The sequence below is a fragment of the Ochotona princeps genome, chromosome 12 (genome assembly GCF_030435755.1).
Source record: "Ochotona princeps isolate mOchPri1 chromosome 12, mOchPri1.hap1, whole genome shotgun sequence".
In the NCBI taxonomy this organism is placed as follows: domain Eukaryota; kingdom Metazoa; phylum Chordata; class Mammalia; order Lagomorpha; family Ochotonidae; genus Ochotona; species Ochotona princeps.
In genome coordinates this window covers 51,483,653-51,511,069 of record NC_080843.1, presented here as the reverse complement: position 1 = coordinate 51,511,069, position 27,417 = coordinate 51,483,653, and the positions used below count along the sequence as shown (strand labels likewise).

At 46.2% G+C, this 27,417-nt stretch overlaps 1 protein-coding gene across 2 annotated transcripts; it reads right to left on the bottom strand.

The window, feature by feature from the left end:
* Positions 1 to 26,293, bottom strand: THSD1 (thrombospondin type 1 domain containing 1). 2 transcript variants are annotated; one of them, XM_058670826.1, is made up of 5 exons: positions 26,175 to 26,293; positions 23,447 to 23,604; positions 17,301 to 18,269; positions 3,887 to 4,045; positions 1 to 1,866 (listed from the first exon to the last, which is right to left on the bottom strand). In XM_058670826.1, the coding sequence occupies exons 2-5, from the start codon at positions 23,502 to 23,504 to the stop codon at positions 503 to 505; spliced, it is 2,550 nt and encodes an 849-aa protein (XP_058526809.1). In that variant the 5' UTR covers positions 23,505 to 23,604; positions 26,175 to 26,293; the 3' UTR covers positions 1 to 502. The 2 variants fall into 2 exon arrangements, with proteins under 2 accessions (XP_058526809.1, XP_058526810.1); XM_058670827.1 differs by lacking the exon at positions 26,175 to 26,293 and adding an exon at positions 25,824 to 25,875 and having other exon boundaries at positions 23,447 to 23,592.
* Between the last annotated feature and the right edge of the window lie 1,124 nt (positions 26,294 to 27,417).

Genomic DNA, 27,417 nt, shown 5'->3' with positions numbered 1-27,417 from the left:
TACTGCAACCACAAGTGTCAGATCCTAAATATGTATAACTTGATAAATTATAATTCATAATTGTGACACCAAGTTAACACTAGCTGATGCTCCCAGATTTCTGCTTCAAATTGGAAACCTCATGCAATCCTCAAAGCATATCCCACTCACCAGGTCCTATCTTGGTCATCTCTCATAACCACCTTGCATACCACACCCTCCATTTGTTTTGTTTAACTTTTATTATCATTGTTATTAGTAGTAAGCCAATAGAAACAGGATAACAAAGCGAAAAGTTCAGGATAAATAACCACTTCCTCACAAATTAAAACACATGGGCATGTACACACACACACACACACACACACACACACACACCCTACTGCATGTAGGCTACTTCCTCCCCAACTTCTGTCTGATTGTCCCAACAGGCACACAAAGCTGTCCGCAGGACAGTGTGTGTTTGTGGTGAACACTGAGCCGTGGGCCTGCAGCTATGCAGGGTCCTGGGTTTTTTCTTACTTTAGATCACCAGCTTCTCCACACTCAGCGTGCTGGTGGTTTCATCCTCTTCGTTGGATCCAAAGTAACCTGGGAGGTCCAGCATCCTCTGCTCAGCCTCGGTGAGGCCGAAGGATGTGTTGTCGTAGAAGGCGAACTCGGGCTGGGTTGGGAAGCTCTGACACTTGTCCTTCCTGCACTGTGAAGGGCTCAGTGGGCTGACCCTCTGGTAGCCGTCTCTGGGGCGGGTGGGGGAGGACTGCTTCCTTGAGAGACTCCTGTGACTGGGGGATGGTCCCCTCCGGGCCCTATGTGGCTCTGTTCTCTCAACCCCTGTGTGGCGGTGGTCACCCAGCTCCGGTTTCCTTGAAGGCTGCCCCAAGGCATAGCATTTAGGGAGTGGACTTAAGGGGCCGCTGCTGCCTTGCACAGGCTCCTGTTTCTCAGGAAGTGGGTGGGGCCCTCGACTCTGAGGCCGGGATTTGTCCTCTGCCTGGTCCCAGGGCCGCATCCTAGAACCGTAGGCACTGGGGACCTGACGTGGGGTGAGCGTGGACATGCTCCTCTCCCTGAACGGCCGGGCCTGCTTGGCTTCGTGAAAACTAGCTGTCCTCCGGAAGTGGGAATTCCTGGGATGGCTCCTGTCTGCGGGTAGCCCTCTGACACCCACATGCCTGATCTGGGACTTGCGGATCAGGGTCTGGCTGGGGCTTATGGCACAAGCGGTCTGGGACGTGCCTCGATCCAGCCTGGAGGGAGGTCTGTCCCCAGCACTGACTGCAGGTTGCTCAGCGAAGGGGGATTTGATGCGGAACTTGTTGGCAGCTGCTTCTTCCGGGCTTTCCAAGTCTAAGGGGGCGCCAGCAGCAGCCTCAACAGCTGTGTCCGTCAAGGGACTCTGAGATACGTGGTACACTTTGGTGGTCTCCGTCAGCCCTTTCTTCTTCATCTCCTTCAACTGCTGCTGGGCCAGACGGTAACTAAACAGAGGCGGGATGATCTTCTGGGCGTTGGACTGGAAGCTCTCGCTGCCAGAGGCGTCATCCTCGGGAGCCGCGGGCACGCTGCGCCGATAGGTCAGGGGGATACCCATGTCACCAGGGCTCCCCGCGGGCCCATCACCCCCATCCGAGAAGCTGCCCCGTGGCTCGCTTAACTCGCAGATGTTCTCCTCGTCCGAATTCTTCCGGAAGCCAGCAGAGTGGAGGGAGTTGTGTCGGGCAGGGGTGCTGCACTTGGGCGGGCGGCCAAATCTCCTCCACAGCGTGATGAGTACGGTGGCCACAATGATGAACATGCATAGGGAGATGCCCGTGACGGTCACCACGTTGTTAGACTTCACTGGACCCTGGGGCTGAAGAGGAGATGAGCTAGAAGGCCGGAGCGCTACAAAGGAAGAAAGGACGTAGGATCTCAAGCGTTGCTGAGCTCAGGCAGGAAGAGGAGGGGAGGGGAGAAGATGACCGCCTTTGCTAAGTGCTGAAGTCCCTGCATCTCATCCTATTGTCAGTTCTCCGCCCCGTCTTACGTTGTGTGTGTTGACAGCTTTCTGCTTCCCCTTACCCCTCATCTCTAAGACAGATAACTTTCATCTTCCCATGCCAATAACACTCCAGCAAACATGGTAAACTCTCCTAAAACCTGCCTAGCCATCTGTAAAAAGTGTGGTGAGCAGCAACCTCACACAGTAACATGCTACAAGAAGAGCAAAATCTTGATATTCCCGGGGTGGGGGAGTGTGTGGTGTTCTAATGGGAAGCAGAGCAGCTACAATGAGCAGACTATGCCAATTTTCCATAAGAAAGCTAAAATGGCAAAGATTGTGATGAGGCTGGATGTCATGGAGCCCAACTGCGGGTTTAAGAGAAGGTGGGTGGACTGAAAAGGCATGTAAACATTTCCAACAGGGAAAGAAAAGGAACTCCAGGAAACCAGTTCTAAGCTTCTCCTGCAGGTTTCTTGCTCTCCCTTTTGTTTCACTGCTGTTGGTCTTTGGGAAGATAATAAATGAGTCAGGAATAAAATTCCCCTTGTTGGGTAAATTTAAGCTTAAAAAACAAAAAAAGGTGGGTAGCTTAGTACAGAGTCATATCTAGTCCCCTTCCAGAGATAAACACATTAACTGACCTACTTACCTTCCCCCGCTCCAGAAATTATCTCTAAGGAGAAAAGTATAATATACCTATAACACAACAATGTCCTGCAGCAGATGAGGGCAGCATCCCATATGGACAAGGAGGGAACTGTGGAGAGTGATGAGGATTCCTGAAGGGAAGAGAGCCTCAGAAACCAGCATGGGACAGAACTAAAGAAATTGATTCAGGGTAGGGCCCAGGCCTAGGAAAGACAACAAGCAGGCAGACTGAGGGCTTGGTAAAGAGCCTGGGTCTGAAGCTCCAAGAAGGAAGAGGATGGAAGGCAGTGAGCCAGGCCAATGATCCAACTGGGAAGACAGAAGAGGAATTCCCTAAGGCCACAGGCCCAAGACACTGGCTCGGACAGCCAGGGGCCTGCACTTCGGCCTAAAGGTATTCGAGATCGAAACTCAGAAGAACAACTAAGCCTCCCAGATCTCAAGGGAACAGGAGACTGAGGGTGATCGTCTCATCTGAAATTACAGAGCAAACGTGGTAGGACCTGAAAGAAAGACAATCTACGAACCAGGGCCAGAGAAAAGTCGGGGAGGTGAGATGCCCATGGGAACAGCCAGGATTACTCATCATCATAACCTACAGGAAATAAACACAACTCAACCCCATGAACTGGAGCAAACCTTACCAAGCCCATGAGTGTCACATCCATAGACCACTCACATCCAACACCCAGGGAGCATCTTCTGCTTCTCCCCTTGACGATGCTTAGCAAATCCCAGGAGTGGCAGTCCCCAGGAGATAGCATGAAGAAATGTCCCCACCACCTCCTCTGCTGGGCAGGAATGGTAAAATATTGACGTCTCTTAAAGGGTAAGAAAAGGTGTCTGGTCCCCACTTTGACAAATAAGGTGGTCCCCTTGGGCTTCAGTGGGATGGCTAGAAGAAAAATTAAGGACAACTGTTTTTCCCCGAGTTTCGGTGAGGGAAACTAGAAGCAGAAATAACAACCTAAAAACCGGAGGAAGACATGATCATCCCACTCCATTTTTGCATCTCAAAAAAAAATGTTTATGGCTAACTTTAATTTGCATTTATTTCTTGTCACTTCCCCATCTTCTCCAGCTTTAAATATAATCCTTTCAATGACAAACACGCTCTCAGCTACACCCATCTTAGAAATACTAACAAGCTTAGGGTCAACGCAGCCAGAAATCATCAAAAGGCATGAATGAGCCCACTGGACTCAGACTGGTGATGGGTTCATTGGTTCTTCAGCTGGCGGTTTTGAAGGGGAAGGAAGCAAGGATACCTACCAGCACACTCCTCCAGGGAGCACAGAGAGGTCTCCAAGGACGGTCCAGGACAGCCGGGTCTGGAGGGGAAGGAGGTGAGACACACCCGGCGACGCTCTCTGACACCATCCCCACATGTGGTGCTACACTGGCTCCATGGCTGCCACAGTCCCCAAGTCTCTGCAAGGACACAAGTCACGTTTTTAGTGCTACTTCATTTGAGAAAATCTAACTTTCCCCAAATGAAGCACCAAAACTCAAAACTCAGGCTGTGAAGAGTCAGAAAGTAACAACAGCTCCACAGATGCAGATGGCTGGAAAGAGCTTTGCTCCCTGCCGCTCCCCACCGCTCCCCACCTTAAAGCAGCGCTACGGAATCTACGAAATTTCAACCTTCTTAGCACCCGTTAGCAAGATAAGGAAAAAGGGCAACTGACTAGTTTGGAATATAGAGACAGGCTTCTCCGAGGAAAGATGGTATGTGACACTGGTTCACCTGGAGCACATAACACGTTGGTGAGAATCTACCTACAGCTGTAATTGTAAGGAGTTATTAGAATATCCCACCCTGCCTGGCACTATTCCTTCTTCCTCACAGCTTACGAAATTCGCACCAGTCTAGCCGTCCACCAATCAGATGGAACCTGGCATTTCACCTGAGAATCCCACCCCCACCCACTCACCAATTACTAAGACATTCACTTGCAGGCACCAATCCCCTGGGGCCTGCCCTCAATCCCTCCCAATCCTGCCCACCTGCGTGCTTAGCCGGCTGACCAGAACATAAGTGGCCCCAGGTACCTCCATCTTCCCTTCCTTCTCCCGCCCCTCACTGTTCTCCTACCACCTCCATCCTGTTGCTGCCCCCATTGCATCTGGTGTTTTCGGCTCATGCCGAAGAACCAGGTTGTGGGAATTAGCTGCGCACAATAACGTAAAAACTAGAACTCTAACTGTTCTAAGTAACTAACAGTAATGGATTGTTAAAATCCTCACATAAACTAAAATGAAGATGTAGAACCCAGAGGAGCAACACATATCCATGGAATTTGTACAGACCTGCAGATTCTCCTCTGGGGATCTCTTCAAAGGCTCACAAGACAGCCAAAGAGCAAGTGCAAAACCAAACTCTCCTCATGGTAGAAACCTGAGCAGGGAAGGCACAGCACTAAGGACGAGACCTCAGCCAAACTCTCCTCCCCATCTCTTCTACCGGCAAAAGCCTTCATCTCCAGGGAAAGGACAGAAAATCCCGATACCAGTTATGGCCAGGGAGTAGAAAAAAGGAAAAACTTCTTCACCCTTGAATCAAAAATTCCCTATGCCCAGACTATTTGAGATCATCTACCTTTAGGGAAAGGCAAAATCATCAGGAAGAACCCGTTTCTGAGACTGAGGGACCTAGACTGAAGCTGAGCCAGGAAAGGAAAATGCTCTGCCTCTACTCCAGACTAGCAAATACCAAATAATAAATAACAACATTCTACTGTTACGGAAGCAGTCATAGCACAGGGGCTGAAAACTCTGACATGCAAGCTTAAGTCTAAAGCAAAGGGTGGAATAGAATAGGGGAAAAAGAAGCACCTGTCCATCCGAAGTCTTCCCTAAACACAAAGCAACACCTGATTTTATATTTTTTAAATATTTATTTATTTCTATTGGAAAGGTAGATACACAGAGAGGAGAGACAGAGAGAAAGATCTTCCATCTGATGATTCACTCCCCAAGTGACCACAATGGCCAGTACTGTGTCGATCCAAAACCAGGAGCCAGGAACTTCCTCCAGGTCTCCCAGGCGGGTGCAGGGTCCCAAGGTTTTAGGCTGTCCTCAACTGCTTTCCCAGGCCACAAACAGGGAGCTGGACGGGAAGTGGAGCTGCCAGGATTAGAACCAGTGCCCATAAGGGATCCTGGCGCGTTCAAGGCGAGGACTTTTAGCTGCGGGCCACGACGCCAGACCCAACACCTAATTTTTAAATCTTCACTGCACTGAGGACAACCATAGCAATGGGAAAACTCCAAATATGGCTCAGTTCCTTAGTATACCATCCCATTACTCACAGAAAAGATGAACAGAAAACATTGCCAGGCATAAACCGTAAAACCTCTGTGTCTATAATTCTAAGCAGGACGTGTAACTCTCAACTGAAAATTATGAGACACATGCAGAAACAAAGAATAAACAGCAAATCATCAAAAGATAAAGTAATCAAGATAACCAGTCCCAGACATTAGAATTATTAGAGAGAGAATATCAAGAATTATGGGTAATATGTTAAAGATTTTAGTAGAAAAAGGTCAACAGGATGCATAAAGAGATGAGCAATTTCATCAGAGAGCTGTAATCTAAACAGCTGAATGGAAATGTTAGAATTTTAAAAATATGATAACACTCCGAAAGAGTATCTTTTACAGGCTCATTAACAGACTTGACACAGGCACAAAGATAAAAAGACCCAGGTCCAGTGCAATAGCCTAGCAGCTAAAAGTCCTTGCCTTGCATGCACATACTGGGATCCAATATCAACACCAGTTCTAATCCCAGCAGCCCCACATCCCGTCCAGCATCCTGCCAATGGCCTAGGGAAGCAGTCAAGGACAGCCCAAAGCCTTGGGACCCTGAACCTACATGCAAGACCTGGAAGACCTCTTGGCTCCTGGCTTCGGATTGGCTCAGCTCCAGCCATTGTGGCCACTTGGGGAGTGAATCATCAGACAAAAGATCTTCCTTTCTGTATCTCCTACTCTCTGTGTACCTAACTTTCCAATAAAAAACAAAATAAATCTTTAAAAAAAGAAGAAGACCTAAGAGTTGTGGGAGAGTATTAAATAGCATCTCATATCATAGCTGGAATCTCTGGAGGAAAAGAGAAAAAGAAGAAATATCTGAACAGATACCCAACAACTCTCTACAATTAATGAAAGAAACCAAACCACAGATCCAAGATGCGCAGAAAACTCCAAGAAGGATAAATACAAAAAAAGCAAACAACTTGGACTCAACATTTACAAAAGGCAAACAGAACATCTTGAAGGGTGAACCAGGAGGATGGATGTAGAAATGGAGCATATGTCAGGGAACAAAGGTGAGAATGACAGCTGACTTCTCATTAGAGACTATGGAAAAGGCTGCAACTGTAGCACAGTGGGTTAGGCAACTTGTTAAGCCACCACTTGCAATGCCAGCATTCCATACTGGAATGCTGGTTTGAGTCCCAGCTGCTCTGCTTCCCACCCAGTTCCCTGCTAATGTGCCTGGGAAGGCAGCAGAAGATGTACTCGGGCCTGTGCCACCCATATGGGAGACCCAGACAGTTTCTGGATCCCAGCTTCTGCCTGGCTAGATTGCATTGCTGCTGTCATTTGTGAGAGTAAACCAAAATATCAATGACCTCTTCTGGTATCTTTCTCTCTCTGTCATTCAGACATTTAAATAAATAAATCTTTTTTAAAACCTATGTAAGGGACCCAGTGCAACAGCTTAGTGGCTAAGAGTTCTTAACTTGCATGCATCAGGATCCCACAAGGACATTGGTTCTTATCCCAGCTGCCCCACTTCCCTTCAAGCTCCCTGCTGTGGCCTGGGAAAGTAGTAGAGAGGATGACCCAAAGCCTTGGCACCCTGCACCTGCATGGGAGACCCTGAAAAAGTTCCTGGATACTGGCTTTGGATCAGCTCACTCTAGCCATTACGGCCACTTGGGGGGTGAACCAGCAGACACAGGATCTTTCTTTCTGTCTCTCATTCCCTCTGTATATCTGTCTCTCCGGTATAAATAATCTTTTAAAAATAATAATAAAATAATTTTAAAAACCTATGCAAGCATATCTCAAGTACTACCGAAAATCTTCCAACCCAGAATTTCACATTAAAAAAAAAATACCTTTCAAAAATGAGTAAAGAAGAAATACTTTTCCAACCAAAACTGTGAGAATTACCACCACAGTCTTCACAACGAGGAATGTAATGCTTAAAGAATTCCCTCATTGAGAAGGCATATGATGCCAGACACAAAACTGTATCTAATCAAAGAAATTAGGAGTGTTACAAACAGCACATCTAAAAGTAAATATAATTGTCACTTTTTAAAACGCTGGTTAACATATTAGGTTGTGCATTTGCACGGGGCAGAGTACAGTGTTTCAGCACACCAGCATCTCCAGTTCCCAATCCTGCATCCAGGTCTGCATCCTGTCAGTTCCTTTCCTCCAACTCTTTATGTAGTAAAATGCATTACTATAAACCATATTCACTTCACTGGTTTTGCATCACTAGGACCCCTATCTCAGTGCTTTTTAGTTTTAAGTGCTCTAAAATATAACTGACAATCTAAAGCAGAACTATCACAATGTATTATTTGTTTAATCATAGGTATAATAATTATATAAAGGAGGAATGAAATAGCATGTTATTCAAAATTCCTCATATAAAGTAGTATAATAGCTGAAAGCATCAAACAGCATCATATACATAACTTGGGATCTTGGAGGAAAAAAAAGAAAAGGACAGAAAAAATACCTAAGCATAAGCTGATTGGGGCGACGGACTGTGCCAGACCTTGTACTGGCAAATTCACACAAGCATCAGGTTTGGGATCATCTCAGATGAGGTTTCTTTGGAGATCCCTCCAATTGAACTGCTGATCTCAGAACCCCAACTATGAAGAGACTATGCCAGCCAGTAGATTCTGAATAGGTTTCATTGCAATTGGAATGATGAGATTGGCAGCAATTCAGAGCTGTTGAACTATCAAAACTGCTTGAGCAGGACCCTCGGAGCGTGTCTCATGTCAGGGACCTGGGATGGGTGGGAGGCTGGGTGGGGCGTTTCCCTTTGTTTCTCCCCTGACTCCAGATACAAGGGAAAAAAAAAAAAAACTAACAGTGTGGAAGCAATGGTATTACCCACTTTCCAGTAGCCCTTGACCCTTTGTACCCTAATCAACTAAATAAGATCATTTAAAAAATAAATAAATAGGGCCCGACTGCGTGGCCTAGTGGCTAAAGTCCTTGCCTTGAACGCGCTGGGATCCCATATGGGCGCTGGTTCTAGTCCCGGCAGCTCTACTTCCCATCCGGCTCCCTGCTTGTGGCCTGGGAAAGTAGTCAAGGACGGCCCAAAGCTTTGGGACCCTGCACCCGCGTGGGAGACCTGGAAGAAGTTCCTGGCTCCTGGCTTTGGACCGGCGCGCACCGGCCGTTGCGGCTCATTTGGGGAGTGAATGATCAGACGGAAGATCTTCCTCTCTGTCTCGCCTCCTCCTCTCTATATATCTGACTTTGTAATTAAAAAAAAATAAATCTTAAATAAATAAATAAAATCATAAAAAAAGAAAAAAACTACCTAAAACACATATGTTAGACATTCCAGGAAAACCACTAAAGATGTATTTTATAATAAACTAGCAGCATTGACAAAATAAATCCTAAAGATATTCACTAGCTCTAAAGAATATGTAAAAACAAGCAAAGAATGAAATGGAACAAATGTAAATCCATAAAAATAAATCTTGATCCAACGTTCTAATGATAACACTAAATATAATTAACCTAAACATACCAATTAAAGGACAGAGATTGTCAGAGTAGATAGAAAGCATGATTTAACTGTATCCTGTTTTTTTTATTTTTATTTTTTTTAAGATTTGTTTATTTTTATAGAAAGGCAGATACACAGAGAGGAGGAGAGACAGAGAGGAAGACCCTCCATCTGTTGATTTACTCCCCAAGTGGTCACAATGGCTGGAGCTAAGCCAATCTGAAGCCAGGAGCCAAAAGGTTCTTCCAGGTCTCGCATGTGTGTTCAGGGTCCCAAGGCTTTGGGTTGTCCTTGACTGCCTTACCAAGTCACAAGCAGGGAGCTGGAAGGGAAGCAGGGCTATTGGTATATGAACTAGCGCCCATATTGGATCCCAGCATGTGCAAGGAGAGGACTTTAGTCACTAGGCTACCAAGCAGGGCCCATTCTGGTTTTGTTTGTTTGTTTCTGTTTTTAAAAAAATCGCTGTTATATAAAAAAAGCTTTTGTTATTTAAATATCCATTTCTCTGAATTCAGGAGTTCAGTTCCTAAAGCCTTATGTTAATGATACCAAGATGGTGCAAACAATCTAATTATGCTGTTTAAAAGTGGGGCCTTTTGGGCCTGGCGCAACAGTCTAGCGGCTAAGGTCTTCACCTTGTACTCACTGAGATCCTATATGTGCACTGGTTCTAATCCCAGCAGCTCCGCTTCCCATCCAGCTTCCTGCTTGTGGCCTGGGGAAGCAGCCGAGGAGGCCCAAAGCCCCTGCACCCACGTAGGAGACCTGAAAGGGGCTCCGAGTTCCTGGCTTCAGATTGGCTCAGCTCCAGCCATTGTGACTGCTTGGGGAATGAATCATCAGATGGAGGATCTTCCTGTCTGTCTCTCCTCCTCGCTGTATATCTGACTTTCCAATAAACATAAAACTTTTTTTAAAAAAGTGGGGCCTTTCAAAGAATTTACATTGCATTAGGGTACAAGGTTGGGAACCTGATGATTAGTTCCTGGTGGTTTCATTAGAGACTGCACAGATATGAATGGATATTAACATATATGAACATGACGAGGAGGAGCAATCCAGCAAGGACAGTGACAATTCTAAATATAGATACATCTGATACCAGAACTCCAAAATACATGCAAATCCCTCCTAGAATAGCCAATGCTATTATTGTTAAATGCACATGTCTGGGCCCGGCGGCGTGGCCTAGCGGCTAAAGTCCTCGCCTTGAACCCGCCCCGGGATCCCATATGGGCGCCGGTTCTAATCCTGGCACCTCCACTTCCCATCCAGCTCCCTGTATGTGGCCTGGGAAAGCAGTCGAGGACGGCCCAAAGCTTTGGGACCCTGCACCCGCGTGGGAGACCTGGAAGAGGTTCCTGGTTCCCGGCTTCGGATCGGTGCGCACCGGCCCGTTGCGGCTCACTTGGGGAGTGAAACATCGGATGGAAGATCTTCCTCTCTGTCTCTCCTCCTCTCTGTATATCCGGCTTTCCAATAATAATAAAATCTTCAAAAAAAATGCACATGTCTATTCCAGACAGATATGCAACCATCACCAAATAGAACTGAACAGTCCCCTATTTAAAAAAGAATTATCCTTTTTATCAGCACCTGCCCAACCTCAAGACCTATCAGGACCTGCCAATTACAGGCATCAAAATATCCTCTGCAGAAAAGGCTCTCTTCTCGTGCTGCTAAAGAAATAACAGAGCTCTACAAACAGGGACGGTGGGTAGAGGAGCTGCATTCTCTAGTGAGCCAAGTGGTGCAATCTTCAGAGTGAGTCATGGAATAGGAGTCCTTTATAGCAATTAAAATTCTCCTGGGATTTTCTCAAGCACAGGATCATTACAAGCCAGGATCCTGGAGCAGCATCAACTGAGGTGTGGTAACTATGTTCCATCCGGAGGTCCAACTGAACACAATATTGGTTCTGTGCCTCCCGGATCACACTGCAGCTCCTCATGAGGCAGAACAATGGACTGGCTTTGTCCTCATGGTTTCCAAGCTGTGCAGACATTAAGCTCTCAGCGTTTGAAAAGCTTTGGGGTTCTCATGTTAAAAACTCTTTGAGTTAAAGTATTCTGATTTATTTCTGGAAAATCTACTGGGAATTACACATTAATTCACAATCAATCTTCTCTTGTACTCATAATTAAGACTATAAAAGGTAGGACTGCAAAAGAATTGTTCTGTTATTCTTTCTGAACTACTCTTTCATTTTACATAAATATAAATATGATTTATTTAAATACATGAAACCACCTGCCAAACTAAAAAGAGATTTTATCAGCAGGGACCAGAAAACAAATTCAATTCTCGATAAAAATATGAATCTTAATGTCCCTCAAAATTTCATTTAAAAATGCTAAGTGTATTTGTGCCTTGAAAGTAAACCTCATGGCTTGCAGGATAATTAATAATAAAAGCATTTAAACTAATGTCTTCTTTCTCATTGTTTCTAAATCAAATTAACCATACAGGAAATCACTCAAATGAAGCAATGATCAAATTTAACGGGGAACAAAGAAGTCCTTAAGTGATCCCTGATGAGATCTGACCCCCGAAGATCTCTGCTGGTAACTCTGAAACACTTGGCACCCATGGGAACTGCTTAGGCAATTCTATGTGTTAAGAGATGAGGAGCAAAACGACCAATGTGAGTACTTGTTGAGTCTTTTGTTTGGTCCTGTTCAGGCGTCCGTGCATGCACCCACACCAACGGAACAAACCTGTCTGGCCAGGTCAAAAGTCTCTCAGGCCACTCACTACAGAACATATTTATGCTGAGAGAGCAAGCTTCACCTGGAATGTGAAAGGGAGATTTGTTTCTGCCCCAAGACTTCATTAGCCATCTCCTAAAGACCAAGATACATTTATGAACACAGAAGAAAATCCAACATGCCCAGACCATAATAGTACGGAGATCTGGGATAAGCAGTTTAGATATTCTTTGCACAAAGCGAAGTTCATCATTGAATAAATTGTGTTCATGCCTGGGGAAGTGGATTCTCAGGTGGTTACAGAAGCAAGGTGAACTAATACATCAAGAAGGAAAATAACAGAATCTTTTTATGCAATTTAAAATCATTATAGGCCAGTACCATAGTGCAGCACATTAAGCCACCACTTGAAATGCCAACATCCCTTACAGGCACCAGTTCATATCCTGGCTGCTCCATTTCCAATCCAGCTTCCTGCTAACGGCCCAGGAAAAGCAGCAGATTTGGCCCAACTGCCACCCACATGACAGACCTGCAGGAAGTTCCTGGGTTCAGCCTGGCCAAGCCCCAGTTGTGTAGCCTTCTTGGAAGAGAACTAGCAGAAAGACAATTCCTCTCTCTTTTTTGCCTCTTTCTCCCCTCTTCTCTCTAATTCTGATTTTCAAATATATATGTTTGTGTATATTCTTTTTTTGCAAATGCTTTATGCATTTTTTTTTAAAGATTTATTTTATTTTTTTATTACAAAGTCAGATATACCGAGAGGAGGAGAGACAGAGAGGAAGTGGAGCTGCCGGGATTAGAACCAGCGGCCACATGGGATCAAGGCGAGGACCTTAGCCACTAGGCCATGCTGCCGAGCCCGCTTTATGCATTTTTTTCAAAAGCATTATATTGTTAATTACATGGGTTACCAGTGAACTGTGTTCTAGAACCATGGTAAAAGCAAAGGTCAAGTTAGTCTACTTGAGTTGTATTCTGGATCTACACTTCAACATCACTGATATTGGATAAGTTACTCATTTTTCCGTCCCTCTATTTCTTCACCATAAAACTGACAACCTATCATCATCAGAGCTAAGGGACTGAATACTCATAAACCATCCAGGACAGTGCCTGGTGCAAAGTGATCACTGTGTAAGTGTTTACCCCACTAGGTGGGATAAGCATCCAGATCATGTACGTGCTCCAAGTTACTCCTCATGTAATATCCTAAGATCCTGAGACATGTTTGAAGAAAAGCACAAATATATAAAACACACTAATTCCATTTTTTAAAGAAACTAATCAGAGACCCCCTGTCTCATGCTAGCCATGCGAGGTTCCTGAATGACATCAATTTGCAAAAAGAGACAATCTTTACTGGTCAGAGCTGTCCATGTACACAGTAGAGAACTCAATTCAGTGATAAATTTAAATACAGGCTTAGTCTCTCTTATCTGGAATGCCTGGGACCAAAGAAGTGCTTAGCATTTCCGATTTTTAAAATACTTGTGGATACTGGAGGAGACATCTTCTGGAAGGGACCCAAATCTCAATACAAAATGCATGCGAGTTGCAATTACAACACACATGCATACTTTCTGGTTATATGCAATATTTTTAGTGTGTTTGCATTCAGTCACACGAGGTCAGGCGTGGAATTCTCCAATGGTGGTGTCACACTAGCATGTGCCGGTTTTGGAGCATTCTGGATTTCTGGATTAGGGATATTAAACTGGGACAAACAAAGCAAAGGAAGGCAGAGTTGGAGCCGCTGTCCCCCTGCCACATGGAGGCTCTGTAGTCTCTACGCAAGTGCAATTTCTCTGGTTCTGGCTCCTTGCCCTGCTGTGTGGCTGTGAGTGCATGAGGAAGCCCCAGGGGAAGCCCTCAGCCATCCTCAGTGTGAACATGCAGAGAACCACTCGCCTTCTGCTCCTCTCCACAGCTTCTGCTGCTCCCACAGGAGCTGCTGAGGGAAAACTCCTGGATTTATAGACACCGGATGGAAAGAAGGCCCAGCTTGGAGAACCAAGAAGGTGGTTCCCTGGCCTTCAAATGTCTTTACACCGAACGGCCTGACATTCTGGGCTTCCTTTGGGTCATTTCCAATAAATCTGGTCAGAATGTTTCTCCCTGAACAAGTGCCTTCTTTTGAAAAGTCAAGAATATACTGCATGATATTTAAATCCTTTTTGTTGTCGTTACTGTTAGTTTGAGAGAAAGATTTCCCCCAGAACTGATTCACTCTGCAAACGCCTGCAACATCCTGGCCTGAGCCATGCTTTAAGCCAGGAACCAGGAATTCAATCTGGGTCTCCCTTGTGGGTGGCAGGAAGCCAATGACTTGTGCCACCACCTGCTGCCTCCCAGGGCGCACGTTAGAAGAAGACAGAATCAGCAACCAGGCTGGTCCTGAAACCCAAGCACTCAGATATGAGGTCCGAACATCCGAAGCATTGTGTTACTGCTATACCAAAGGCCTCCTTCAATCCTGGATAAGCAAATTAGTTCCATCTAATTGTTCTCCTACTAATAAGTGCTCAAGACTAGCAAGACGTGAGTTTCTAACTTTCATAAACAAGTAGTGAGCACCCATTGATATAACAGCCATAGCAGGTGGACCAAAGCCCATATAAAGCTCTGAGGCAGCAGGAGTAGCGTTTTGCTGCCAAATAAACTTTCTCAATTTGCATAGGTGGAAGGGAGTGGGGAGACATTCATTAAACAAGCAACAACAGAAGTGAGAAAATACCATGAAAAGGAACTCGAGATGCTGCACTGGCTTACAGCACAGAAAGTTAACCAGACGAGTTGAGGGAGAGCAACTCAAATGAAGACATGGGGGTCACATTAACACTACTGGGACAAGGCAGAAGGTGGGTGTCCTGGGCCCTAGAGCAGAGCTGGAGATGGTAGAGAGGCAGCCCAGGCTGACCATGAAGGGCCTACAACTTCACACCCTCACATCCAGAGAAGTGGCAGAAAGGTGTTAAGCAGGGGAATAGCCTCAGCCAGCCTGCATTCTCAACATTCCCTCTGATTGTGCACACAAGGGACAAGGAGGAACCACCCCCCAGTGTGACCGTAGAGCTCTGGTAAGGGATGATGGAGGACACAAATCAAGTGTTGTCAGTGGATCTGGGGAGGAGCAGAGAGACTCCAGCATGGAAGAGGCCGGAAGGAGGAGACTCCTGAGATTCTGGTTTGAAAGATGAGTTTGGTGGTGAAGTCCTACACCGAGGAAGCTTAGGGGTAGAGATGATGAGTTCTATTCTGGACCTGTTGCTTCGGAGGTGCTTGGGAGACACAGGAGGGATGCCAGCTATTGAACAGGGCTTGGATGCAGGGGAAGACTGGGGCAGAGATGCCCTTCTGAAGTCTGCATCAAGACAGTCACCAGCATGAGCCAGGAGGGTATGCAAAGAGCATTACAGACAACCAAGGCTTCAGAGATGTGTGGAGACAACAAGCATAGAAAACAGTGAAGTAGCAGCCAGGTAAACTCAGAGCCAAGGTCAGAGACGCCACAGCCTGAGCAGTGGCCCTGGATTTGGGGGAAGCTGAGACTCATTCACCAGCTGCTTCAGTGAGAACATTTGTAAGCTGGGTGGGAGCCAGCTTGTGGTAGGCTGAGGTGACTGCGATGCAAGGAAATGAACCCCACCCAAAGTGCAGGCAACATTTCAAGCCACTGTGCTATAAAAGGAAAAAGACAGCAAGTATGGTGAAATCTCAGAGAAACTATGTTTGGGTGTGGTTTTTTTCTTTTGCTTTTACATAGAATTAGGCACATTTCAAAGCTGATGAGAATGCGCTGGAAGCAGGGGTCAGACCAAGAGCTGAGAGGGCGGATACTGATGAACAGCTTCCTGAACTGAGCAGAGGGGCCAAGTGTCACAGTGCAGGGAACAGGTTATCACATATCAGAGGAATGGCATAGCTCCCCTGGACACAGGAAAGGAGTGGGATAGAATGGCTCTAATGCCCGGAAGCTCAATGATCTTCTGGTGGGCGAGACACTCCTCCCAAATGGCTTCCAGCTGCTCCATTGGGTGGGTGGCAAGAGCAACTCTGAGACTAAGTAGATAGCAGCAGATGGAGTTGGAGGAGGGAGGGGTAAGAACTGCAGTTAAGAGGAGCATGAGCTGGCACACTGGGAAGCACGGAGGCCCAGCTGAGAACCAAAACATGATCTGTTCTCGGTGGTACCAGTGTGCCTGGGTGTGACCTCGCTGTGCGGACTCAGCAGAGGGGGTGAAGTGGGTGGCTGGCAGATGACTGGATCCATGAGGAGCAGCGGTGTGGCCTGGCAAGTGCACTGAAAGGAAAAGATGGCAAAGGAGTTTAGGATGTGAGTAGGAGGCCGGTTACAAGGACAGGTCATGAAATCTAGGCTGGAGAAAGCGGTGAGTGTAGGCAGGGCAGTGAACACTGGAGGGCAGGAGAGGGGGGAAGCTGAAACAAAAGGCCCTCTAGGGAAAGGAAGTGGGTACATTTGGAACAAGGAATTCTGGGGATTACAGACAACAGTGATAGGTTTGGGCTGCCAAGAGGCTGTGGGCTTTGTAAAGATCAGACCGGCAGGTGGTGCAGACAATCTTGGCCAAGTTAGAGTGCTTGCTAAAGGTAGGCCCACACTGGGGCAAAGGGAAACGCGAGGAGCTGCAGAATCATCAGGTCTAACGGGGCAGGGCACAAATGCAGAATCGAAAAACGTCAGAAACCCTGCTATGATATCTCACTAGCACAGCTTCATTCCTGTCATGAACAGTTTAAGAGAAAAATCATTGTGCTCAGCTAAGAGCAGGCAGAAGTTACTTACACAAGTTACAATTCAGGATTTAGCTTTGACTTCCCAAGTCACTACCATGTGATGTCCTACTAGGATGTTTAACTTCCTGGGCACCAGGGCACCACACGAACAAGGTGACATTTCTTCTAGTCCATCTCCACAGCTCTCTGAGGAAGCTCCTTTCATTATTCCTTTTTTACTGCTGGGGAAACTGAGGCCTGAAGAAATTCAGTAAGTGGATCTCTTTCACAATATGTTTACTTTTTTTAGACAGGGACAATAACGCTAATTAGTACATCATGGGCAACGACTATCAAAAGGACAGCAGAGTTCACCTAAGTTCTAAGAGAACTGGGGACACGAGGACACCCACTTGATTTTTAAATGCTGAAAAATCTCAGTACCCACCTATATTTCTCTGAATGAGCATGCACTCCTTTTCCTTTGTAGAAAGCTGGCTTTTTCTTGATGCACCAAACTCAAAGCAGTATTTGTTTTTCCCCACATCAAACAACGTGCAGTTGAATGCGGTTCTCCTCTCTCCCAGTGGCAGGCTGTTCTGGGCCAGCTGGACAGTCCCCTCCCCTGGGCGCCTGGGGGCCTCCTTGAACACAGCCATCACTCCTTGGACAAAGATGCATGGCGGCGGCAGCACCATGACCTCCACCGCAGACTCACACGTGAGTTCTGGCGCCATGACTAGGTTGTATCCAAACTTCCGGGCCAGGTCAATGGGCCCTGTGGTGGCCATGACCGAGTCCCTGCCAAGCAGTTTGAGCACCACAGTGACATATGCTTCTGGCCCCACTGGTGCACAGCCAAACTCAACCCACTGGCCCTGTGCGAGCCCCGTCCTTTTGCTGGTTCTTATCTCCAGTGGCTGTCCGGGACCCGTTCTTGTCTCAGGAAGGCTATTGGCGAAAGTTACGTCCACCAAGACACTGGGCTGGTCCACAGGAAAGGGGCACAGGGGCTGACTGGTGGAGAAGCCCACCTGGAAGGTACCTTCTGCTGCCCAGGATGTCCTGTTTAAGTCAATGTGAAAGACGGGCCACTCCACCTTCAGCAAGGCACCTCTCTCCCACCACAGGAAGGGAGTGCTGTTGTCTGTCACTTCTGGAGCCATTGTCAGGAACCAGTAGTCACCAGCTTCCTTGAAGCAGAAGCATTCAAACTCCAGCGTCCCCTGGGACTGGTTGGTCAGGAGGGACTTGGTAGTAACAGTCTGATTGGTGCTGGCTTCCCAAAGCAGGACAGACACATTCCTTAGCGTCCCATTACCCTCATCAAAGTACTGGAAATCCACAGACACCGTGCTGTTGCTCAGGGCTACATGGCCTGGTTCTCTCAAGAAGAGATATTCAGCTTCACCAAGAACTGAAATGAGATAGTCAGGGTTGGCTTTGAAAGTTGCACTGCAAGAGCACTACCCATGACATCAATTTTTTTTAAAGATCTACTTATTTATTTGAAAGAGTTACAGAAGGAGAGGGAGAGAAATACCTTTATCTGCCAATTCACTCCCCAGATGGGCACAAAGGCCAGCATTAGGGAAGGCTGAAGCTTATCCTGGTCCTTCCCATGGGTAGCAGGTATCCATACTCTTAGGCCATCTTTCTCTGCTTTTCCCAAGCCATTAGCAGGGAGATGATCAGAAGTGGAGTAGCTGGGACACCAACAGATACCACGTGGGGTGCCAGCATTGCAGATGGCAGCCTTACCTGCTATGCCACAACGCCGACCTCATTAGTGATATCAATTAAGACAGCATTTCAGACATGTGAGAAGTTGGAATTGGGATAAGGATGACATAAGATGATATACAGGTCCTGGGAACTGGACATCACTCTTTCCTTTGTTTTCTCACAATCACTCATGCTTCTGGCTGAAATACTCAGTGATAAGCACTGCTGTGAAGTCAATAATGTAACCCATCTGTAATGAAAATCTACAAAGATGGAGCAATTGATAATTTTCAGAGTTAAAAGTCTAAGAACTGGACTGGCCTTGTGGCATAGCAGGTAAAGTTGTGTAATTTGGCACCAGCATCCCATATGGGCACCAATTCATGTCCTGGTTGCTCTGCTAACAGCCTGGGCAAAGCAGGAGATGGCCCAAGTGTTTGTGCCCTGCCACCCACATGGGAGACCTGGATGACTGGATGGCTTGGCCCAGCTCTGACTGCTACAGCCATCTAGTGAGTGAACTATCTCCCTTTCCTTGTAAATATGATTTTCAAATAAATGGATAAATCTTTAAGAAAAAAAATGCAATACTTTCCATTTCTTATTTTAATCATATTTTGGTGTTTAGGTATTTGGAGGACATGGATACACGGAATAAAGGTTGAGAAATCCTGTTTTGAATAACACAAATTGGTCTAGGTTATTTAAACTCCAAAACCCTAAATTATCCTCAAAGTTTTTTCTCTAATATTTGGGACAAGCATTTAAGAGTTTTGAGCAATAATGGAGCCAATATCCCCAGTTTATGTGAGGCAGACATTTTTAGATGGGTAAGAAATGTTGATACTCTGCTTTGAATGGCTCACCCAGGGTCCACAGTGGACATTTGGGTTTGGCTTATTTTAAGGACATTACAGCAACTAGCACTGTCCTAGACACAACAGATGACTACTAGGCTCCCAAGCATCATTCAGCTGGGATGAATCACATCTCTTCAAGTGAGACCCTGCACAGCAGCTAAAGTGAATAGTGCAGATCCCAGACACACAAGAATCCTTGTTTCTGTTTTGAACCCTGTCCAAACACATATCAAAGGAAGCAGAATTTGGCAAGGCAACAGTCAGCTGGCCCACAGTTAGGGTAAGAACTATTCTACATTTAAAGAACTGCAGCATCCTTTCGGCTTGAAGAATAATGTCAAGTATTTACCATTCTTGTTAGATACACCACACGCAGATATGACACATACATCACATATGTTCAAAGGTTCTGGCAGTCTTTAAAACACTCATGCTCGCTTGTGCTCAATCAATGATTATTAGACTCAGCACATGCATATATTGGCACATGCATGTTCTCAGTTAAGCACTTTACCTATTTCATATGAAGGCGAGGTGAAACAAAACATATAACATTTAGATAAACCCAAATGCCCAATCACCATTTGCTTGGAAACCATAATAGCAAGAAGCTGTTTTTCTCCCCACTTAGGACGAATGCAAATCTAGAGATAATTCCCTTTTGGTTGAAGACAACTCAAGGTTGGGGAAGGTGCCAATGCTGGGGGAGTCTGTGCACTGGCTCAGGGCTGACCTGATACTGTTCATGGCAAAAGAGATTCCAGTGGTCACCACAGTCCACGGAAGGGATTACAACTGAGTACAAGTCACAGTTGTTCAATTCTGCAGGAGGGCAGGGCGACCACATGGCACATTTTAAGACAAACCACTTAATTACCTGCCAGGGTCCGTGCAGTAGGTGTGAATGACACAAAGGTGTGAAGAGAACAGCTCCCTGCATGGCAGGGCCCAGGGAGCTTCCAGCTGTTTGGCAGGGCCCGGCGGATTTCTCTCTGACCACCTTGATGCAGTCTCACCACCCTTTTGCATGGACACTCAAGCACCCCACTAAGCATCCTGTAATCTATTGAGGCATTGTTTGCCCCTGTGAGATGGCTTTGGCAAGTAATATCAGCTTGAGAGTTAATGTTACTGATAATGTCTTGGTGAGTGGGCCTTTAACTGCACACAGGAGTACAATCAAGCCCATGCTGTTTCCAGACACCTTATTGTGTACCTACCCATTGCCATAAAATCTGGCCCGGACATTTAGCATGCTTTCTGGGAAATGGCTTGATAAGAATTTTACAAACTAATGGAAATGATGGGAGTATGGGTTAAAACTGCCATGACAAAAAATATAGCTACTGGGACCCTAAAGGCTATCCTGTTACTGGGACCCTAAAGGCTATCCTGCTAAGGCAAAAAATATAGTTACTGTGACCTTAAGGATTAGCCTGTCCTTGCAACTCTTTAGAACATAGTAGTTGTTTTAGCTGCTTTCATAATTTCTAACTAGAGGAAATATAGGCTGATTTCACTAACATCACAAAGATATACTTTTGATTATTGTTTGATCACTTATGAGGTTGTAGAACCTGCAGTTGTAGAGGAACTTAATGTTTGAAACCTTTTGTCTTAGATCTTTGTTTTTTCTCTTTTGATGTATTTCTCCCATTAAGTGATGGATAAGTTGTAGAATAAGAATTGTAGTAAGAGTGTATTACTGAGTAAGATGTGTTGTCTACTGAGAAATTCTTGGCTGCAACGTTGGAATGGATAATACCCTGTCCTGAGGTGAAACAATTTGTAGAATTGTCTTTGGAAACACTCACTTGTCAATTGCAGAATTGAAACTTAAATGGAGTAAACTTGGCTCATTGCTAATTACAATTCTTTCCGTTATAACTCTTGCTTTACTTGTTCAGATAACAAACTGTGTGAGCTTGCTGACCTAATGGCCTTTAGTGCCAATGGCCCGTAATCCCCATACACTAAGACCCCGGACTTACTAACCCATACATAATTCAAGGTAGGGGCCTGGTTGTCACAGGTGGCGCCAAGGTTAGAGCCCAGACCTGAGGAGAGCGGGTGAAGACTGGCAAACCAAGATAAGAAAGGAATGTGGGACCCTTCCTCAATCATTTCTCAAGAAGTTGTAAATTGTGCCCCCCTGAAGCTATGTCAAAATGCCCCTAAAAGAAAACCTTGTACTGCTTCTGTCTAAATAAAGCGGACAGCTTTCTCGCAATGTCCACAATCATCAAGGAATCCTAGTGGTCCGTCTCTCCTTTCTTTCTCTCTTCTTCTTTCTACGCCTATCTCACGCACCCTTCTTGAGCTCCGAACTCTCGGCTGGAGCTGGACTCCGGCAATTACCCAAAGATCTAGTATGAATGACAGGGACTGTCACTGAGGCAGATGAGATTCAGATCTGATGGGGAGTCAATCCATAAACACCCCATTTCTAGTTGGAAATAGAGAACAAAGACGCAGTGGAAAATGGGCTCCAGCAGCAGATAGGAGGTACGCGCTGAAGGTCAGTGTTGTCACTTTACCCCAGAGCCCTTATCCCCACAGACAAGATCACGTCCCCACACAGAGAACTACCATTTGGCCCCACGAAAGCCTGATGACTAGCATAAAATTTCCTTTCCCTTTTCATGTCTGCTATCCCCATTTCTTTTAAAATTTTGTTTATCTGAGAGGAGAACATAGAGAGAAACTTACTGTGTAAAAGACATGGAATATGCTGTTTCATTTAGCTGGCTCTTCCACTGGTATTCGGCAGTATTTTATGTATTGCATTGTAACAGTCCATCAGTTTTGAAAAAAAATTTCTACTACCATATCATTAACTGCTTAAATGACTATGAAAGATATGCAAATTGTAAAAGATGGTTCATTTTGCATGTTATTTTAGCATAAGGATTAAGAGAGTAGTCTGAAAGCACACAACCAGTAGGTATTGTAGGCAGACTGGTTTAAAGGATATCCTAGCAGCAAAACTTTCTGATCAAGCAAAATCATATATAGAACCCCATCATTTAAAATGTCATTATGGGCCCAGGGTGATAACCTAATGGCTAAATCCTTGCCTTGAACTGCTAAGATCCAATATAGGCGCTAGTTTGTATCCTGGCTGCTCCACTTCCCATCCAACTCCCTGCTTGTGTCCTGAGAAAACAATAGGGGATGGCTCAAAGCCTCGGGATCTTGCACCTGCATGGGAGACCCAGAAGAAGCTTCTGGCTTCGGGTCGGCTCAGCTCCAGCCACTGCAGCCACTTGGGGAGTTAACCAGGGGATGGAAGATGTTTTTCTCTGTATATCTGCCTTCCCAATAAAAATATAAAATAAATATTTTTTTGAATATCCTTGTGTGTGAGAGTGTTTAATACAGAATTATTGGGAAATCAATAAAAGATAACTCTGGATAACATGCTTCTCTGCAGTTTGCTAAAATGGGAGTAAGGTTTGCTTTTAATTTTTAAGAGTAAAAAATATATTTAGGGCCTATTGTAATGGCTCAATTGGCTAATCCTCTCCCTTCAAGCACCAGGATCCCATATGGGCACTGGTTCATGTCAGAGTTGCTCCACTTCCCATCCAGCTTCCTGCCTGCGGCCTGGGAAAGCAGGAAAGGATGGATCAAAGCCTTGGGACCCTGCACCCACATGGAAGACCCAGAAGAAGCCCCTGGCTCCTGGTTTTGGATCAGCTTAGCTCCAGCTGTTGTAGCCACTTGGGGAGTGAACCAGCAGACAGATCTTTCTCTGCCTCTCCTCTTTATAAAGCTGTCGTCCCAATAAAAATAAGTAATCTTTGAAAAGAAAAAAATACATTGAAATTTGAATGAAACATACAAAACTGGGGAAGCATGTTAGGTTTGCAAAGACCACAGTTTCAATGCCCCGCACTGCCGACCCTGCCCTGAAGCTGCCTGTAGGGTCCTGGAGTTCAGTGCATGGAAATTTCCCTTGTAGGTTTCACTGCCAAAACCACTGCCAACCTACTCTCAGGATACTCACCATAGTCACAGAGCACCACCAACAGCAGATTGGAAAAATCTTGCAACATTGGTTTCATTCTGATCAGCAAAATCCCAAGTCTTTAGTCTCCTCATGTCCTTTTTCTCACATCCAAATTGTGATTTTCTTTTTGATCTCCAAAACACCTGAAAGTAGAACTTCAGATATGATGATGCTGTTCAATGCGATTCATAAATTCATGAAATGACAAAGCCATTCTCAGAAGTCAGACTTCCCAGGAGACACCGAAAGGAAGTTCTGGAGAACATGAACTTTCCCTGTGGGTGAACGAGTTCCTCTTGCTCCATTCCAGCTTACCTGTCGAGAACATTCAGGTGTGCCCAACCTGGAGCTAATCTTTGCAATAATACCAAGGTCTCCTATCTGTATAACACACCCTTAAGTGAATTTATTGTTATTTACTTAATTGCATCAAAACTAGTAGTTAATGTGGATGAAACATTTTCACACATTCAGCTGCTCAGCATTTTGCATGGTGAGTCAGGATGCTACGTTTTGCCAACTCTCACTTAACAACACGCAGTGTGTATACCAAACCCTCCCTGCTTCCCATCTTCCACAAACGGGCTATTACCACTTCCTTGCACAATTGGTGCATTATCTAGAGCCTTCATTTTGACATTCTGAGGAGCCACATCCAAATGATGAAATCTTTGGGGAAAAAATACCCAGAATACTATAACTAAACATTAACTCCACGTGGTCCTGACTTTCATGACAGATAAATAGCAATTGTCACCTTCTGTCAGTCTTCCAATAGTTGTAGCTAGTATTCACAGGGAGACAGGGTCTTCACGCAGCCGTCTTCCCAGGGCACCTGGGAGGGCAGGAAGACTTGGTTAGCTTTAAGTTCAAAATGACTTGTGGGAAGAGACCTCTGCTTTGATATAAATAGAATAATATGCAAGGAATTTGAATCAGTTTTTAAAAACTAGAGTCTGCAAAAAGACATGCTATTAAACCACCAAAAGGGAGCAGGTATTTGGTGCAGTGCTAAGTTGCTGCTCATAACACCTGAATCCCCCATGGAAGTGTCCGGTTTGAGTCCCAGCGACTCTGCTTCAAACCCAGTTTCCCGCTAACGTGCTTCCCACTCCGAAGCAGATGACAGCTCAGGCCACTGGGTGGCTGCCTCGCAGGTGGGAGACCCAGCTTGAAGTTCAGGCTCTTGGCTTTAGCCTAGCCCAGCCCCGGGTGTTGATGGCATCTGGGAGTCAATCAGTGGATGGTAGAACTCTGTCTCCCAGTTTTTCAAATAAAGTGAGAAATACTTCTTTAAAAAGACAACTAAAATACATTTCCTTAATGTTTACAGTTCCCCTATACTTTTCATTTTTAATGTAGTTTTAACAAGCAATTATTCTGTTTTCCAAATACATGTTACATTCTCTAGATGAGACCAGAAATTAATGGAATTAAGAGGACTTATTGAAATAAGCCACAATTCACTGGAAAGGAAACTGGTGTGTCTCTATTAACTCTCCTTGGGTCAGTAGGAGTTGGTTCCACAAAGGAAACGCTGTATTTCCTGAAAGGAAGACAGGGATTTGAAGTGTAATTAGGCAGGTGATTAAGGATCCTCTGCTGAGCAAATGAAAAAGAAAATTCTTGTTTGGGAAGAAACAGCCTTACGTTTGACCCAATCCCCACCCCCTGCACCTGGTTGGCAAAAGCCAGCCAGAGCCAACAGGTGAAGCTCTCGCATCAACCCGTCCTCGCCGGTAAGCATGACCACTGACAGCCGTTCATGCACTTCCTTTAAATCACTGATGCAGAGTGGCACAAGGAGAAGCCAGCTCCCCACCTGCTTCCCCATGACAACCACGTATTTTTTTTTTTTAAAGTTGATCTGGCCCACACTCCAGTTGCCTAAAATGACTGGGACTGGACAGAAGCCAGGCACTCAATGCAAGTTTCCCATGATGGTGATAGAAACTCAACTGAGTTATCCCAGGGACAAGGCCAGGGCCAGGAATCGAACCCAAGCACTGTAAAGTAGGAGGCAGGCATTTCACACACTATGCCAAGGCCCGCGCCAAAAAATCTTATTCCTTTACCCACAGTGGATTTTGTAACTTTAACAGTCTTCTCATGAAAATGAGCAGTAAAATAGACTTAAATGATCATCTATATTCTAAGATGGATAGCAACAGAATTGTAGAATAAATCAGACCATGAATTATGATCATAATTTGAATACCATAATCTTAACATTTCTCTTTAACTCTGTTGTCTACCTTGCTTGTGAATTTTGTTTCAACAAGTTGTACCCAATGCCCGGCCTGTCTATATACAATGCATCACAGAGTATCATTTTAAACAATCAAGAACTCGTTTTACACACACTGAAAGATACCTGTGCTTTGGCTCTGCCTTGTTTGAGGTATCCCAAGTGCTCGCAGTACTTCAACGCTTGCAACTCCGGCCCTGACACACAGCTCCCTTCCCCACAGCGTTTGTATCCCAATGTAATACTTCGCAAAGTGTCTTTCAAAAAACAACGCCTGGTAGTCGCGGTCCCCAAACTTGGGCTCAGTGCCGCCCACGGCCCACTCCGCCTCTTGGCAACACCTGCTCCCGGACAGCCGGTGGTGCAGACGGGGAGTCCGCAGCGCGCCCTCGGGCTGCGGAGAAGTGGCAGGGACCCGCGGCGGCAGAGGGCTCTCCTTACCTCTCGAGACTGTCGGGCGCCGCGACACCGGGACACCGGGCCGGGTGACGGGACCCAACGCCCAGTGCCAGGCGCAGCAGAGGCCTCAGGACCGGCGAGGCTGCGCGCCCAGCATCCCGCGTCCGCGGACTGCGCGCCCCGCCCGAGCCCGCCTCCGCCGGCCGCGCGGCGAGGGCGGGGGTCATTCCGGACCCGCCCCCGCCCCTTCGGGGCCGCGCATCCTTTCCTGCCCGCCTCCAGAGGACTGGGCCGGGAATCCCGCAGGAAACGCGGCAGCCGGCGGTGGGGGAACCGGGTCGGGCGGTGCGGGGCGCGCCCCAACCCGGCCCCTCTTCCCCAGGGTCGCTTTCTGATGCGAGACCCCGCAAAGTGGCCTAACGCGTTAGGAGTTGTAAACTTGCCTTCCGCAGAGCCACGGAAATATCAGTAGGAACAGGTAAAAATGTTTCTTCCTTTTTAATTTTTTTCCTTCCTAGGAGCCAGAAATAGGTCCATTGAGTCAAACACGAGGAAACATGTGAAAACTCCGCAAGTGTGAAAGCTGTCCTTCTCACAGACTGCGGGAGGAGCGAGTTCCGCCTGGCTTCACAGCCTGTTCTTGCCGCAGGAAGGTGCTCTCAGGTTCACCACGGCCGTAGGGCCACAGACCCCACGAAGAGGCAGCTCCTGTGCTGTAAGGGACGCTGGAGCCCAAGGGCCTCCCGCGAGCCGGCCACCGGAGCACGTTGGAGAGTGGAAATCCTGTCGGCTGGCGTGTGAGTTACTTCTGCGGTTTACACTTGTCAAGGCTCAGGAAGTTCACTGCCTTTCGCTGCGATTTTCACTGTTTTCACTCATTTAACAACATGCCATTGGCAGGTGCCTTAAACCCGTCACTTTATCTTTGAAAAGGTAACTCAAGTGTTCGCTTCTAATGATCAAAGACACCTTATTTTCCTAAGTTTCCATCTTGTCAGATAGGAACTAATTAAATTCATCTAATGTTCCAAAGAAAGCTTTAAGGCTATTATCCAGTTTTATTGCCAGCATAATTGTCTGGCACTAACCGTTCATCAAGGTAAGTCGGGATTTCTTGACAAACGCCTGCCACGGGGCTACCTCCCTGATGTTTTCAGTTTTGAGTGAGCCTGGAGCTGATTCAGATCTACACTGGTGCAGAGCAGCCTGTGTTGTCTGTGGTAAAGCCCCTGTCCGACCTAGCCCTGCCTTGGGTGGCCTGCTCTCCCCCCTGCTTCCCCCAGTGTGGCAACCAAGTGCACTAACCTTTCAGACACACTCT

Bases quoted from the DNA above. Each gene is read 5' to 3' on its own strand.
- THSD1 (XM_058670826.1), bottom strand. From the start codon at position 23,504: ATGAAACCAATGTTGCAAGATTTTTCCAATCTGCTGTTGGTGGTGCTC. The intron at 18,270-23,446 runs GTGAGTATCCTG...ATCTCATTTCAG, and splicing joins GGTGGTGCTCTGTGACTATG to TTCTTGGTGAAGCTGAATAT. The intron at 4,046-17,300 runs GTGGGTACTGAG...GTGTCCTTGCAG, and splicing joins GCTCATTCAGAGAAATATAG to AGACTTGGGGACTGTGGCAG.